We start from the raw sequence: 17,422 nt of genomic DNA, 5'->3' as shown, positions 1-17,422 counted from the left end.
GTTTGTGACAAAAATGATTTTATTTTTAGGTTTGTAATTTGTGAATTACATTAGGGGCATAATAGACTTTATACCATTTTGAATGAACCATCTCCATTCAAATGATCCAAATTGGTTCAGCTGAATGGACTTTAAAATTAAGCCTAAATTTCCAAAAGTCATCCGGATGATCCATTTGAATGAATTGCACTTTTAGTGCCTAAACAAACAAAACTCTCATCTTCATCCAGATGATCCATCCAAATGGAGAAACAAACAGGCCCTAATATCAAAAATGAACGTGGCAGTAGTTTTTAGTTGTTTAACAAAACTAGTGAGGCACTAATTACTTGCCTGAAACCGACACGTGAGGTTAATTATACCCACTAATCTTACCAGCGGACCAATACAAACTTCCAACTGAGACTCGAGTCAGTTTTTAATCATCTGATCTTTATTTTTTGTCACACTTGTTATATTTTCTTATTTAATAATCTTTGATCAACGAAGTTTTTAACCAATTGACATCGCACGAGTAACTTTCAGCTTAAGTAAATCATATTATAGCATAAAAGAAAACAATTAACAACAGCAACGAACTTAATGGCGATATTGACTTTTTAGTCACGGAACACAATTATCTTTCGATTATACTTCCAAAAGAGACGATTAAACACCATACGATATGTTCTTCAACAATTACAAAACCAAATCATAAAGCTAGAAAAGCATAGTCCATACGATCCAAAAACACACACAAAACTTCATTATTCAAGAGCTAGTAAACTTAGTAACGGCCTTGGTTCCTTCAGAGACGGCGTGCTTAGCGAGCTCACCGGGGAGAACAAGCCTCACAGCGGTCTGAATCTCGCGGGAGGTGATCGTGGGCTTCTTGTTGTACCTCGCGAGCTTGGAGGCCTCCTGGGCGAGCTTCTCGAAGATGTCGTTGATGAAGCTGTTCATGATCCCCATGGCCTTGCTCGAGATCCCGATGTCAGGGTGGACCTGCTTCAGGACCTTGAAGATGTAGATCTTGTACGTCTCGATGCTCTTCTTGCTCCGCTTCTTCTTCTTGTCCGTCGCGCCGATGGCTTCCTTCGGCAGCTTCTTCCCCGCCTTGGGTTTCTTCTCCGCCGGGGCCTTCTCCGCTACCTCCTCCGCCGGCTTCTCTGCCGCGGCGGCGGCGGCGGCGGGCTTCTTCTCTGCGGGTTTCTTTCCTGCCTTTGGTGCCATTGAATTGAATTGAATTGAAATGAGATTTAGGTTTTTGCGATGGAGAGGTCTGAGGCGTCTGGAGATGTTAAGAAGGAGGAAGAAATGCGTTCTATTGGATGGAGATTAACTCGTGAGGATCGGTGACGTGGGACGGTTGTGTCCGTTTGATGGAAGATGATAAAATATATTAATCAACGCCTGGAAGGCGCTGTTGGATAAGTGTTTTTCTTGGATTGCTGACGTGGAATCGCCGTTTTTTTTTTTAATCTTTAGTTGATTCATAAAGAGAGTAAAACTTTGGTAAAAACCTAACGAGTAACAACATTAATAACAAACATACTATATATTACCTACTTGTAATTATATGTATTTCATTTTCATTGTAGATTTTTTCAGTTATCATGCGGTTTAACTATTTGTGAAATAACCAAAACAGAAACCAAAATTAGTTTTTTAGAGAGAGATAGGAAGAGAAAAAAAGAAAGAAAGTGTGATTTTTCTTTATTAACCTGATTTTTGGTGAAAAGCTCTGTGGAACCAACACGTTAGCGTACTCAGTTTTAAATTTATGTGAAACCGTTACGTGTCCATTAGAATGTAAATGCATTTTCTGCAAATGCTTATCTTTTAATATATAAGGGATGTTCATAACTAAAATGTTTCCGAGTGAATCGTGGATTACTTTATCAATGATTTGTTCGTAACTAGTGTTTTGCTTGTTCTCATGTTCAAGAATTCTAAATATTAATTTTATTTGCTCGATTTTTTACACAAATCTTCATATTTACAGAAATTTTATTTTTAACCCAGTTGCAGAAAAAAAATTTATTTATTAATTGAAGAGATCCATATTGAATAATTATGTGGAGGAAAGAAGAGAAATATGTTGCATAGGACATGCAGATTTTCATTTTCAACTCGACTCCAAAATCTCAGTTTCTTCACTACACTCAGTGGCAGCCAATGTGATATCACGGTGGTCAAATTACCTATGTGATTTTTTGCATACTTTTTTTTTTACTTGCATTTCCAAAGAAATATAATGAATTTGGCTTATTGATCCCTGCAAAATATGATGAATTTGGCTTACTGACCCCTGCAAAATACATTTGTTATCAATTTGACCCCTCTAAAACATTTTGATGCCTCCGCCACTTACTACACTTAGGGTCTGACTGGTTTAACCGCAGCGGTTGCGGTTGCGGTTGCGGGAGTTTGCGGATGCGGGTGGTTGCGGTTTCTAGCGGTTTTAAGAGATTTGTACGACTGGTTCTGCGGTTAGAAATTTGTGCGTTTGCGGGATACTTATGACTGGTTAACTACCAAATGCAGCAGCAGTTAAATAATAAATTAATAATATTTACATTTTATACAATTATAAAAATATCAAAAATAATAATATTATAATAAATATAAAATTTATATTTAGAAAGTTATAGTTTAAATTTTTTAAAAATATAGAAAATATTTTTATTTTAAAGTTTTATAATATTAATTAAAATTTAATTGATATATTTTAGCATTTTTATAATTTCAATTTAATTTTTTTATTGAATTTTTTTATTTTTGTATTTATATTGTTTTGGAAAAAAAATAATTTTTTTTTATCTTCCCGCAAACGCCCGCAACCGCAAACGCTAGCTGGAACCAGCTTTTGAATTTATGAGGTTCAGAGCGATTTGGAGCGATTTGAAGCGGTTTAGAGCGGTTTGAACGATTGTTGCAAAACGCCAGCAACCGCTACCAACCGCAAAAGCTGCGTTTGCGGGTGGTAGCGGGAAAAGCAGTCATACCCTTACTCAAACGGAGTTACCGGTTTTAGGTTTCAACCATTGACACAACTTCCGTTGCGATTTCGTTGCCGTTATGACGTCTTACTAAGTCTTAATCTTCAGTTTTGACTTCGTTCGGAATCCAAGTACTCGACCAAGAAATGCAGAAAGGATTGTTCGTCGCAAACTATACGACTAACTAACATAACAATTAATTGTAAACTAGGTTAAGATCCGCGCCTTGCGCGGGATGAACATTATATATAAAAATTATTTGATGTATTAAATATTTTTACATATTATGAAATAATAAATATATATTGAATAATTAAAAGTCAGTAACTATTAAATATATAATTAAATTGGTCTGAAAATATAAATCAATTTTATTAATCCAATTTTTTTTAATATTTGATAGGATATGTAATCAAATTTAAATGATACTAACATACATAGTATATTTTAGTATATTTTTAATATTAATGTCTATTAAATGATGATTTCTACTCATATAATTTTTTTTTTGATCATTTGTATCTTTTATAGAAAAATTTTAAATTACTGATAACAAAATTTTCATTGTGAGATTAATAATTTTAATAATTTATAATTTAAAAAAATAAGTTGTCAATGTTCGTTCAAAACTTTTACCAAAAAATTGTTCAAAGTAAATTTTGAAACTAAAAGATTTATGTATTTTATATGGTTTATAGTTTAATTTAAAACGATATATATATATATATATATCAATCTTAATAATTAATTAAATTATACTTTTTACTTATATAATTTTTTAATCATTTGAATGTGAGACTTTTAACAGTTTTAGTAATTTAAAGTCGTTTTCCAAAATTCAAAATATAACATTACAGAAAAATCTAAATTTTTTATTATATGGTTATTGTGATTGTTTAATTTATTTAATAGTTTAAAATTGAACCAATATGATAGAAGATACACTAATTTTTATCAAATCTTTATTATTCAAAAATATTAATTGTCATATATACTTTAGCCACATTAGGCAATTCCGTAAATTTTATTTAAGGAAATAATGAAGTACATTAATTATAAATTTATTGTTAGTTTAATAAAAAATCTTATTATAAAATTAGATGGACCAACATATTTCTCTAATGATTCTAAGAATCATCTTAGTGATGACATGTGGCTACAAAAAGAAGTTGTAATGTTTCTCAAATAATATATAGGGGATAGTGGATACAGTTGCTTTTAGAGTATCCAAACTCTACCAAGACATGCATAAAGGACTTCGACTTTTATATTTTGGATAGAATATTACAGGTTGGACATTAGTGGAGGCTGCTGTAAATTTATCTGAATGGGGATGTTCATTTCACCATTTGGCATATCCATCCAGCTGATCCATCTGTATAATCTATCTAGATGATCTATTTAAATTTTATGAGACTATTTGTTTGTCCATCCAAAAGGCTTATATGGATGAATCGTCTTGATGGATTTATGTTCGTTTCTTTATTTTCATTTCCATCTAGATGAGTTTAATCATATATTTGATATTAATTTTAATATATTGAGTTTTATTATTTAGTCTAAATTATATTCACAATAAAATTATTTTAAAATTAGATTTTTTGGTTTTGCTGGAAAATGGAAATTTGTTGGTTAGAAAATGAGTTTTTTTGGTTTTACGGGAAAACGAGATTTTTCGATTTTGGCAAAAAAATGTGATTTTTTTACGGGAAATCAAGTTTTTTAGCTTTGCGGGAAAACATATTTTTTTTGCTTCAGCGGGAAAGCGAGATTTTTCAAGTTTGGCGGAAAAAAGTGATTTTCAGTTTTGACATGAAAACAAAATTTTTTGGTTTTGACGAATTTTTTTTTTTTGGTTTTGACGAGAAAATGATTTTATAGTTTTTGCGGAAAAATGAATTTTGCGGTTTTGTAATTTTTCGTGAGTGACAAAATGATATTAGGTTAGGTTTGTAATTTGTCAATTATATTAGGAATATAATAAACATTATCCAATTTTGGCAGAAACATAGTTCAAATTGGATTAAACAGCTGATTTTCAAAATTAAACATAAATTTAAAAATTTATCTAAGTGAACTATTCGGATGACTTGCACTTTTAATGGGTAGAAGAATAAAAATCTTATCTCCATCGAGATTCATCTAGATGGATTAAGGAACAGCCCCAATCACCAATTCAACTAGCAGTTCGTCTTACAAGCCTGATTCCATGTATGAACACTTTAGGCCGGGAAACTAAAGACAAACTTATACATCATTGTCATCTTCACAACGAAACAAACCAAAACATTTTTCTAAAACCAAATCACCACGAAATATGATTCCTTGCTTCCAACCATTAATTAGTTGCATAGGCCCCATCATTGTTTCATAGTGACAATGGTGAAAATGATAGTTCTGAAAATTTGTTGAAGACTATTCAGTTTAAAATTATATACTGGAGTACTATTTGATCAAGAAATTATCGTTATTATCAATTGATTCTAAAACTTTTCTTGACAAACTTTAAAGGTCATTTTCTACTTTGGGCTTCTCTTATTAATTTGAATTGTTGTTACTTCGTCGATTCTGTTTGATGGTATTTTTTTAAATGTCAAACAGCTAATTCCATTATCCACATACCACATGTGGTTTAAAATATTTTTGTAAATTAAAAGCCCTTTCTCAAAAAAAAAAAAAAACTTTTGTAAATTAATGAAATTGATAGTCTCTAGACAGTTTTGTCTGATCACCAGGTAATTAATAGGGGATCGTAGCCTATATATTCCTGGCTAGCTAGGATGGTTGCCATCTTAATATTACTTATTAAGTACTTACGCTGAAACTTGGTTTCTCTCTTCAAATTTACAAGAAAGTACTACACCACTACTGTAGTGGCACTACAAACTTCCAATAGGTCCAATCATTGCAACAAACTGGTATCGATGCATTTCATCGCATGAATATTCATCCTTACATCCTACTAACTGAAATATGCAAACTCTATATAAATTATGCGTTGGTTAGATAACAAGAAAAGTACATCTAGCGAAAATCAATCTTCTACATGACTACGACCACTAAACTACAAACACTTGCTTATTCTTTATCATATCTATCGTTCCACACAAACATTTATCACCATCGACTCATTTTAGTTGAGATTTATTTTATCTGGATACTTTGATTCTCCATGACAATGACATAAATTTTGAAATACTAATCAGTCAATTTCTGTAAACCAAAAAGTCATAGCGTTAACGAAATAAAATATTGAAATTTCTAGTATAGTACTGTACATGACTTTTCTTTTGTCCCAATAGCTTTTAGCAGATATTTGGTAAGTGGAGTACGATATATACCAAGCGTTAAAACAGAACTAAATGTCCTATGTATAGACAAATAAAAAAACTGAGATGTTCTATTTATAGACAAATAACAAAACCAAGATGCACTTCTGCTTATGGAAAAATCCTTTTTGGTTTGTTTATAGAACGCACCTATTTATAATGATTTAGCGATGATAAACTTATTCTGGAATTAGAGACTTGGATTTGAGTTTTTCCATAGTCGATTTAAAAATTGGTTGATCACTGACAAAAATAGATCTTTGTTTCATTGGAAGCTTTACTACTAACAAAACAATCACTAAATCACAATCACTCTATTAACTAACAATCTAAACCTGCCGTGTTTTCTTACAAAAACATATAACATACAGTGTGAAACCTCTATAAATTAATAAAGTTGAGACTACACCAAAACTATAATTTTTTATTAATTTATATAGAGATATTAATTTATCGATATATTAATTAAACCAAAAACTCAATTTGAGACTATAAAATTGTATTATTTTATAGAAATTTTTAGTGTATATTAATTTATATAGTATTAATTTAAAGAGGTTATACTGTATTTTCATTCCCAAATATTTGACGATACCCCAAAAATAATTAAACAAAAAGATTTAGTTCTTTAATTGTAATAACTCGACAATATATAGATAATATGTATATATGTCTATAAATAACAGTACCATAAAGTTCTTTATACAAAACTACTGGAGTCCTAAAATAAAACAAAATAACATATCTCTACACAAGTATAAACCCACAAAAGAAGAAAAGGTAAAAAGATCAGTAAATCACAACATCCCAAGCTCCAACTTCAAATCATCATTCTCTCCCGGCGTCAAGTTCAAATCCATACACAAGACCCTTTTCCCATTACCGCCGCCGGATTTCTTCATAGTCACCGGCGCTGGTGCCAAGCTTCGGCTACCTCCTCCTCCTCTATGCTTCCGCATGTGACCACCCAAGGCTTGCCCTACGGCGAACTCGGCACCGCATATAGGACACTCGTGTTTCACCGGTTTGACTCTCTTGGGAGAAGGAGGTGCGTGGCCTTCAAGCGCAGCCGATCTGCGGTGGCTTGCTCGGTGGCCTCCCAAGGCTTGGAACGACGGGAACTCCTTGTTGCATGTCTTGCACGCGAAAACGCGGCTTTTGGTGTCGTGTTGGTGAGCCTTTGATAGATAAATCAAGCAGCTTGCCATCTTGTTGATCATCTCTATCTCTCTTTCCTTTTCCATTTGATTTGATTTGGTTTCTCGAAAAAAAAACACTTTTTGCGTGTGTGTGCGCTTTGGTTGAGAAATGAAAAAACGAAACGAAGAGTTTGTTGAATTATAGATTTACGATCGTGTTTATATAAGCTGAAACTAAGCTTATCTTTGCATTGACCTTTGTATTTGGTTTATTGAAATTATAGTTTTACCCTTTCCTCTTGCTGAAAAAACATCGCCTCGTTGACTCTCACGTTCAATAATAGTTTTGTGTTAGTCTATATTAGGGGCAGGTATTACATCCCTGATATTTAGTTTGATTTGTTGTATTTTTAGATTTGATCTAAGAAATCCTAATATAGGTAACTCTAATACCAAAACAAAATTTACTGTCTAATATATATGTATATATATGTGTGTATATAAATAATTGTATAAATTTTATTACTGCAATTTTTACAATATTTTTATTCATTACATTAATTATTTAGGTATTAAATATTTAAAAGAAAACAAAATTTATAATTTATAATGAAATGTTATTTTTTACATTTATTGTAGCTTTTCACTCCTGAAATTTATTTATTTATAAGAAATATATAAGATATCCGGCTAAAAATACCAAAACTTTATCGAATATTCAAACACTAAATACCTACATAATGGTGGAGCAAACAAATCATAAATTGAGATAGCGCGGATTACAAATACCGGATTACAAATACCCAGATATCAGCTATACGTCTACTCTAACCAAATAAGTGAATAACCAATGTACGAAATATCAAAAGACAATAATAACAGAGTATATTAATGTATGAAAAGGCCTACTAGTACAAGTATGTCATCATGTTCAACGGCTTAGATATACATGCAAACATAATCAATAAGGCCATGAGTTAGTATATGATACACCAGTTGCCATTTTGGTTTTTTAGCTAAACGCCAAAATCAGTAAAAAAAACTCAATCGGTCATGCAAAGAACTAGCTAATACATAGCTGAATTCGAATTTCATTAACCATTTAATAATAATATATAGAGAATTAAGACTGTTAGAAATGTCAATGTCACACATAAAATAGATATCCAATTGATAGGTCTGAAGTTCACTGCTAAAACTTATGTTTAGAAAACAAAATATTACATCATAGTAAAATACGGTTCAATATGCCTACAAAATTCAATACCTCTTATAAATTGAATATACACTACTAATTTCGATACCAACAAATGAGTTAAGTAATCTACTTATGAGCAATAAAATTGAAGAGTTGTTTTCGTCAATAAGTATATATAGCAGAAATCTAAATCTATATAAAATTAAATATAATGTATGATGCATAACCAACGATAAGTTGGTCTACTAGATACAATTTTAATAACCCTAAATAACTTAGAGGCCATATATAAGAAAATATCTACTTTCTAGAAGAAATTAAACTTATATAGTCTAAACCTTATTTTAGAGGAATTTACCAATGTAACATGTCCACTACTTTCTAGTTATTCTATATATATATTTATATATAGATATATGCATGTTATATCAATACTATTAAAAGATAAGGAATCTAAAAAAATCTACCTATAAAAGTTGTTTGGACCATTTCATATAACTCATTATTTTTTGGTCTTACCTTAAATTTATACTAACAATGTTGCCATATATTTCTCTAACAATAATTTAGTCAATTCTTTTATTTATTTAAATCTCACTCCTAAATCCTAATCATTACTATTATTATATTTATCATTTTGATTTTTAATCGTAAAAGCATTGAAACTAATGTTTTATATTATCACTTTTATCATATAATATATGATTTAAAGCAAGATAAATTACAAGACATATATGTGTACATTCTAACTTTCTCTTTCGTTTATAATAAAGTAATCATATCATATATAAATTTTCTCACTAAAATCTCATATCATATACTAAACTTTCAACCGTTTATAGTTTGATAATATTTTCATATTTAAAAATGATTTTTCTGAATATTCATGTTACCTTCACAAAAATGAAGAAATTCATTGGTTCTATTAAAGCTAACCCGACTTCACGATATCAATATTGATTATTCAAGATTTTGAAAATTATTTGTTTAGATATTATACTTTTATATACTTTCACTTAAAACGAATCAATACTATTAAAAGGAAAAGAGTTTTAAAAAATCTAATATAAAATGTTGTTGGAGTTATGTATAACTATTTATTATTTTTCTGATAATACATTAATCATTCTAATCATACAATATTTTAAATATTTTTAACAGATCTTAATACTATTTCTTATGATACTTTTACTCAGAAAAATATTTCATCAACCATGTTTTTGTACAATAACGTTAAAAATCTATATCAAAAGGTTATTGGACCTGATATGGACGTAATGAGTCCACATCTGTTCAGGTATTTAAGATCCTAAAAGAATTCAAAATATATAAAAAATCTGAAAATATCTGAAACACGAAAAGTATTTGAAACTCCAAACAAATACCAAAAAAATTCAAATACCTAAAAATTTAAAATCTCATTCAAAATCTAACACGATGAACTGAAAAATACCCAAAATTTTATCCAAATACCCAATTTTTTTTTTAATTTGAAAAATTTACCTGAAATCAAAACTCTAATCATAAACCAAAAACTTAAAAAAATATCCATAATACCGGAAACATATTCGTAATATCCAAATATACCTAATAAGCACATATTTATGATCGGATCTAGGGTAGGACCCGAACTCAAACAAAGACCTGCGGATAAAAAAAAACACAATAGGTTATCTTTTCTGGACGTGAACTAACCTATAATTTTGAGTCGGTTTGGTTTGTTTTTTTGATCTGGATATAATTCTCATGTCGAAAAAAAACTTACGTAAAAGTGTACAAATAAAATCTCAAATAAACTAATTTGTAGATTATATAGCTGTTAAAAATTATGTTTTTCGATATAATAAAACTTTGTATTATAATATAATCCAACAACTCCGCGCTTTCCAAGCGCGGATCAAAATTTAGTTGTTATTATTAAAAGCCTATAAAAGGATAAAATAAAGACAAAACGCAATTTGGGAAATAGGTATTTTGGTAAATTAAAGAGGAAGTACGGCAATACTTTTGGTACGGCGAGTTGTGTTGAGTCATGGAAACGTCATCGATACTAAAATAGTCGTGAGTCAGACCCTCTAGATGTTTTACTATTAATCATATGCTTTATCTTTTATCCCACTCGCGTGTGCATCTCAAGCTCCAACGTTTCAAAACAGGTTTCTTTTAGTTTCCTTTTTGTCCTCGTCGTGTAAGATTGTTCTTCTTTCTCTTCATTCAGCATCACGCATGAAAATTACGTAACGTGTTATCTTGGATGTTTTAGGTGTGGAAGTTAATTCTTAATGACTGCAACCAATTTTACATGAGTTCATACTTTAAGTTTTTTATAAATCGAAACTTAGATATATCTATTAAAACAAACATGTTATATATAATAAACTCCGTCCCAATATTTATTTTATGAATACATCTTTGTTTTTTTTTAAACATAATAATGTTAATTCAGTTTTGTTTGCTTTTTCTTTTTTTTTTCATTGAAAGGTAGGAGATGATTTTCTAGTTTTCTACAGTTCAATTCCAATACGATGTCTTAATTTTAATTTTCAGCTTCTCATATCAGCATTTACTTTTCCCCTGCTCTTCATTTCTCTGGTTCCAACTCCCAAAATCAATTTCAGCTCCAATTCGTTTCTATCTTTCAGGTATCTCAGTAAAACTCTCGCTTCAACAAATTTATCTTGTATACTTGGAGGTTTGATTATCATTTGAATGTTTTTATTAATCCTCAAGATAAAGTTGTGCTTCGATCAAATTTGACTTAAATGTGTCTGGTTATTTTTTTCTTCACTCCTTCAGTTCAACACAGAACTTTTTTTGCATGAATCACATGGTTTTGAATTATCTAAATCCTGATAATCTAATTTCATAAAAGGGTGTTAAATCGTTTTTACTCAAAACTTTCTTGCTAAAACAGTAACTGCGAAAAATAGCTTTCAATAAATCCGTACAAGACAAAGTTTATTAGGAGCGCGTGAACTGAAGTGTTCATATATGTTTGGAAAAGGGTTGAAAATCATATAACAGTAATACATATTGAGATTATTTTATAAAGTCCATGATTCACGCCGCCCTTCACAGAAGAAGTTGACCATTAAATATTTGGAATTTACAATGATGTTTTAGTAATACAAGTTGCAAGATTCTAGACTCTAAAATTTACGGACTAGTCTACCATTTACCTAATTAATGAAATCATGATTCTTAACGCTTTACAACTACGTGGATAATTTTGTCCCACGCTTTAAGAGTGTGTTTAAATGAAAAAATAGTTGATAAAAAAAGGAGTGTTTTTAAATGAACTAATTATCTTGACCAAATTAGTTGACACCTAGGTTGCACGGAAGCTTCATCGGACGTCCGCTTCCCGCTTCGGAACCGAAATCGGAATCGAAACCTTGTGGAAGCTTACGGAATCTCGATTCCAAAACGTTTTCAAAATATTTTATTTAAAAGCACGTTGGAAGTTTACGATTTTGTTTTGGAATCACACTTTTATTTTTTAAAACACAATGTATAAATCAATAAACATAGAAAATCATAATTTTTAATTTATATAAAATCAAAATTTTAATTGTAATGAAATAGAAACATTCAAATATTAAAACTAATACTATAAGTTATATTTATGCATTAAGGTTTTTATTAAAGATATAGCATATATTCAAATATATTTTTTCAATTATTTATGAAGTATTAAAAATAATTAATATACTAATTTATTTTAAACTTAATTTATGAGTATTTTCATAGTTTTAATATGAAATAATTTCAAAATTATTATAAATAAATGTTTTATTTTAAATTTAAATCATATAATTAGTCTTAAATAGTTTTAACTTTTGTCTTATATTTTAGTGTATATATGTATATATATATGCATATATACTTCCACCACGTATCCGCTTCTTAAATTTTTAGAAAATCTCGCTTATGCGTTTTCGTACGCTTCAGCTTCAACGTATCCGATTTCGTTTCGATGTAGCATAGGTTGACACTTGACAGTCAAAGACTTGGAGTGCCGTGGGGTCTCAATATCTCATTATTGTTTTCGGATTAGTATGCTGTTACAATCAGATTCTCAATTTTGTATGGCTCTAAAGAAAGTGCAATAAACTGAATCCGAATTACAATTCAGTTTTGCTTAGGACAATTACACATATAAAAAGATTAAGAAAATTTGATAGTGTTATTATGTTGTCCTGAAATTTTTTTTTTGGGGGGGGGCGTTGATTTCGTAAAAAAGGTAACAATTTTCTAACAATCCAAAAACCTATGATTATATATATTAACACTTCAAAATTTGGTCTAATATTTTCCTTTACTATGCCGGTAAGTTAGTTCGTCGATTCAATATGGTAAAATAATTGAAGGTATATCAAAATCATCGAAAACACAAAATTGGCCTTTGCTTATGTCGGTGTAAGAAAGTTGACAACGAATCACATTTGTATTAGGTAAAGTTATTACCTGGTAATAGCATAATCTATTACTCCAACGTGTGCCATATTCTTAATACAGATAAACCATAAAACCTCTTCCCTTATTACCCTATATATAAAGCATAATCTATTAATCCAGTGATTAATATTTGTGGTTAGGGGGAAATTAACCAATTTGACCACACAAACCATAAAACAAGGAAATCGGCCAATTCATACATCAAGAGAGGGTCGCGGTTCCGATCAGTACATAAACATGTATCATGTGCTAAAACATACATCAACACAAAATATATTCAAACTTCATACATGCACAAAGATATTTAGGTCTATCCATACATTGATCGTGTCTCCGTTAAATAAATGGTAATGGATGCTGACGTGGTTTTAACGGATACTGATGTAGTTTTTATATTTTATTTAATAAATAAAAAAATAATACAAATATTTTGAATCTGATGTAAGGGGATCGGACCTGAGTTCAGCCCATTATGAACCATGCACTCAACCACTGTGCCACACAAGGTTATTGACTACATCACTACGTTATCTATTATGTCTTACTTATATCTAATATATTTCGTTCATATATTTATAATTATCTAAAATTAGTTCCACAAAACATATATAAATTCTAAGAAATTGTGTTTATTTACCAAAATTATTGTTATTGTGTTATAATTTTTTTTAAATTTTTTAAATTAAAAATAAAATATTTGAAAATAAAAAAACATTTTAAAAAATTTAAAAAGAAAATATGAAAAACAATTGAAAAACAATTTCCAACAAATTATTATTTTAAAAAATTGAATTTGAAAACAGATAATTCAAAAATATCTTAAAAATATTTTTATTTTATTTTTATTTATTTAAATAATTATTTATATTTATAGAGCTTTATTTAAATAATTATTTTTATTTAAATAATTGCTTAAATTATTTGAATAAATAAAAAATATAACTAAATCTGAAAAGTATTTTTGAAAATACGCTTTCAGATTCAAACCTTTTATAATAATTTTTGAATTTTTAAAAAAATATTTTTTCATATTTTCTTTTTAAATTTCGAAAATGCTTTTTGATTTTTAAAATTATATTTTGAAATTACTGATTTTTGTTAGAACACAATAACAATAATTAAGGTAATTAAATATAATTACTTAGAATTTATATATTTATAGAACTAATTTTAGATAATTAGAAATATATGAACATAACATATTAGGCATAAATAAGACACAATAGTTAACGTAACCAATAATCTGGTTTTGCACAATGGTTCAGTGTTTGTTTCAATATTGCTCGAACCTGGGTTTGACTCCACCCAACGACAAATGATTTGTATTACTTTTTATTAATTAATTAAAATATAAAAGCCACGTTAGCATCCGTTAAAGCCACATCAGCATCCATTATCATTTGACTAACAGAAAGACGGTCAATGTATGAAATAACCTAAATATCTTTGTACATGTATGAAATTTGAATATATTTTGTGTTGATGTATGTTTTAGTACATGGTACGTGTTTATGTATTCATCGAGATCGCAACTCTCTGTTGATGTATGAATTGGCCGATTTTTCTCGTAAAAATTCTTCCCTTATTTGATTAAATATGTAATGCATGGCACTCGCCTAACTCAAATCAAACCAAACTAACTTGGGACTTGACGCAAGTCCGACTTGGTTCCATCTCCTTTGATTTTTGTTATCAGTACTGACCGTCTTAATCCTCTCACAGACCAGATCGGTGCACGAGTTCTCACTAAAATATATTATACATATTCAGATATTATCAGATATTGGTTTGGGAGGACTGTTTTTTTTTTAAAAAAGGAACTCGTTACAAAAGCAAGAAGGCGCATATTGTCAAAGCCTAGTAAAATTTTGTTTACAAGTTTACAACCAACAAAAGCCAACAAGATGTTTTAATCAGATTCTCAGGTTTGGTTGTTGTAAAAAGAATATTGAGGTAAACCACAAAGTGGTGGTTTAGTGATAAGTTGACTTTAGGATTGCCAAGTAATCCGGATTCGAAAGCACCCTACCACACACTTTGTTTTATGGCCACACGAATATAAGTCTATTTGAATACTCAGAATGAGAGTTTATCCGTAGACCGTATTACCCCTTTGCGGATTAGCCTGAACCCCTCTATAGACCTGGAATATCTTTAAAATTTTAAAAAAGAATATCGATGTAATTAATTAGACAACAGATTTTATTCACTTCAATTTATGATCAATGTTATCAGTTGTTTTTGTTTTTCTCTTCGGCCCAATGGGCGAACCGGGTAGGCCATCAACACAACTCATTATGAAATTCAACTCTCGTTTTAAAAGCAAGAAGGTAAATTGTGCCAAGCCCAATAAGGCAATAAATATGTATTTTGTAACTATTTGGGTCGGATTTAGGATATTTCATATGGTTTATCTCGTTGCTTCATACCTTGGCTTTTGCTACTGGTAGGAATAGTTTGCAAATGGGTAGAAGTTTTGTCCTATAAGGGGATAAAATACGTCCAATGAACGTCAATTTTTCCCCCACATATCATCGCCATAATGAGTCACAGCAGGAGCAAAGTTTATTTCTCGAAAACTTTCCAACAATAATTAATGTATTCTATTAAAACAATAACACTACCAATTGATAAAATATTATGTCAAATTATTTTTTATTTATTTAAGGAGCTATTTATTATTTTCTTTAAATAAGTACACATACATATTAATTTTAACCAAATAATATAACCGTAACCCACTAACCCTATTTTTTAATTATAATCTATGAAAATTATGTAAACATAAAACATAATACAAAATCTCCCAAGTGTTCACATTGTCTGATATAGTTTGTTTTTAACAGTGTTGATATGATATAACACGTGAATTAATGGTAGAGGTCAACCTATTATAATTTTTTGCTCTGGTATACTCCTTCCGTTCCTTAAAGATAGACTTTTTAGAAGAAACAAATTGTTTCAAAAAGATGTATATATTTTTTGTGTTTTCTATGAAAATTGTAAACTTCAAAAAAATTAATTGACTTTATTGAAATATTATTGGTTAAAAGTTATTTAAAATTGAAAATTACAGAAAATGATATATTTATTATGATAATTTAATATATTTTCTTAATATGTATGAAAATATTAAAAAATCTATCTTTGTGGAATGGAGAGAGTATCTATTATATGTACCTTTAATATAAGGTTAGTGGTTTAGTTTACAAAAAAATAGGGTTAGTGGTTTACGGTTATATGATTTGCTTAAAATTAATATGTATGTTATAATAAGTAGCTCCTTTTTTTTTGTCAACAAGTAGTTCCTTAAATATAATAAATAAATAGTTTGACATAATCTTTTATCAGTTGCTGTTTTAATAATATATATATATATATATATATATATATATATATGAATTAAATGCTTCATTATCCGTAACTGATCGTTTTAATCTTAAGTCAAATACCTTTTTCATATATATTTCATTAGTAACAGAAAACAAGTCGAAATAATAATAACTGTAGTATCATCCAATTACTATAATAAATATATCAAGAAAGACCAACAAATTAATTATAAAAGCAAATAACACGATGATCCTTTGATAATATAAAAGTTTTAAAATGTTGAAATGATTACTATGTGATGTGCAAAGTATATAATCTGTAATTTAAGAAAAACACATATCAAGGTCATAATGAATACTATTGAATAGATAATTTTACTATGCGTAACCTGCACGGATATTATAAAAAGATTGAACTTAGGTTTTGTTAAATCTTAAACTTTCAAAAAATCATGTATTAAAAATTAATGAAATTTTATTATAGGAATTGAAATTATTGTATCAACCAAATTTGGATAGCGATAAGAATTACAAAAAGTTTCCAAAATACTCGGAAATAAAATTACAGGATCTCTATTTTCTTTGTGACACTACAGGATCTCTATATTTTAATTTATCAACTTTTAATAAAATATATTCATATATATAACTTATATTTAAATTTATGATTTGTTGTGAAATTATATGTAATAAATTTTAAATAGTTTCAGATAAGGTAGATAACTGTTAAAGAAATAATATCCAAACTATGTGAGTTGAAAATTGTTGTGTTATCCATATAATTATCCATACCTTTTTGAAAAGAGATAATTATCCGACGTTTTATAATAGTATCGAAATACTATCAATTAAAAAGTTACAGTATTATCCATAATTATCCAAACGTTGCTGAATGTAATTATCCAGAGTCAAAGATCAGTTTCCAAAGACTCTCTCAATTTGTAACCGAATGGATATTCTCAGCCCATATAAATATACGTACTCT

The 17,422-nt window shown here is 29.1% G+C and overlaps 2 protein-coding genes across 2 annotated transcripts; both read right to left on the bottom strand.

The window, feature by feature from the left end:
• Positions 1-596: 596 nt before the first annotated feature.
• LOC125608050 (histone H2B.3-like) lies at positions 597-1,616 on the bottom strand. The gene has a single exon (XM_048777822.1). It carries the CDS (start codon positions 1,210-1,212, stop codon positions 751-753), a length of 462 nt encoding a protein of 153 aa, XP_048633779.1. The 5' UTR covers positions 1,213-1,616; the 3' UTR covers positions 597-750.
• Positions 1,617-7,007: 5,391 nt separating this feature from the next.
• On the bottom strand, positions 7,008-7,853 carry LOC106450035 (zinc finger protein ZAT12-like). The gene has a single exon (XM_013891687.3). It carries the CDS (start codon positions 7,552-7,554, stop codon positions 7,108-7,110), a length of 447 nt encoding a protein of 148 aa, XP_013747141.2. The 5' UTR covers positions 7,555-7,853; the 3' UTR covers positions 7,008-7,107.
• Between the last annotated feature and the right edge of the window lie 9,569 nt (positions 7,854-17,422).

This window comes from Brassica napus, chromosome A4 (genome assembly GCF_020379485.1).
Source record: "Brassica napus cultivar Da-Ae chromosome A4, Da-Ae, whole genome shotgun sequence".
NCBI lineage: Eukaryota > Viridiplantae > Streptophyta > Magnoliopsida > Brassicales > Brassicaceae > Brassica > Brassica napus.
This window is presented reverse-complemented; position numbering and strand designations above follow the sequence as displayed.

What these genes read in the sequence shown, in the direction of transcription:
- LOC125608050 (XM_048777822.1), bottom strand. Translation starts at nt 1,212, where the DNA reads ATGGCACCAAAGGCAGGAAAGAAACCCGCAGAGAAGAAGCCCGCCGCC.
- LOC106450035 (XM_013891687.3), bottom strand. Translation starts at nt 7,554, where the DNA reads ATGGAAAAGGAAAGAGAGATAGAGATGATCAACAAGATGGCAAGCTGC.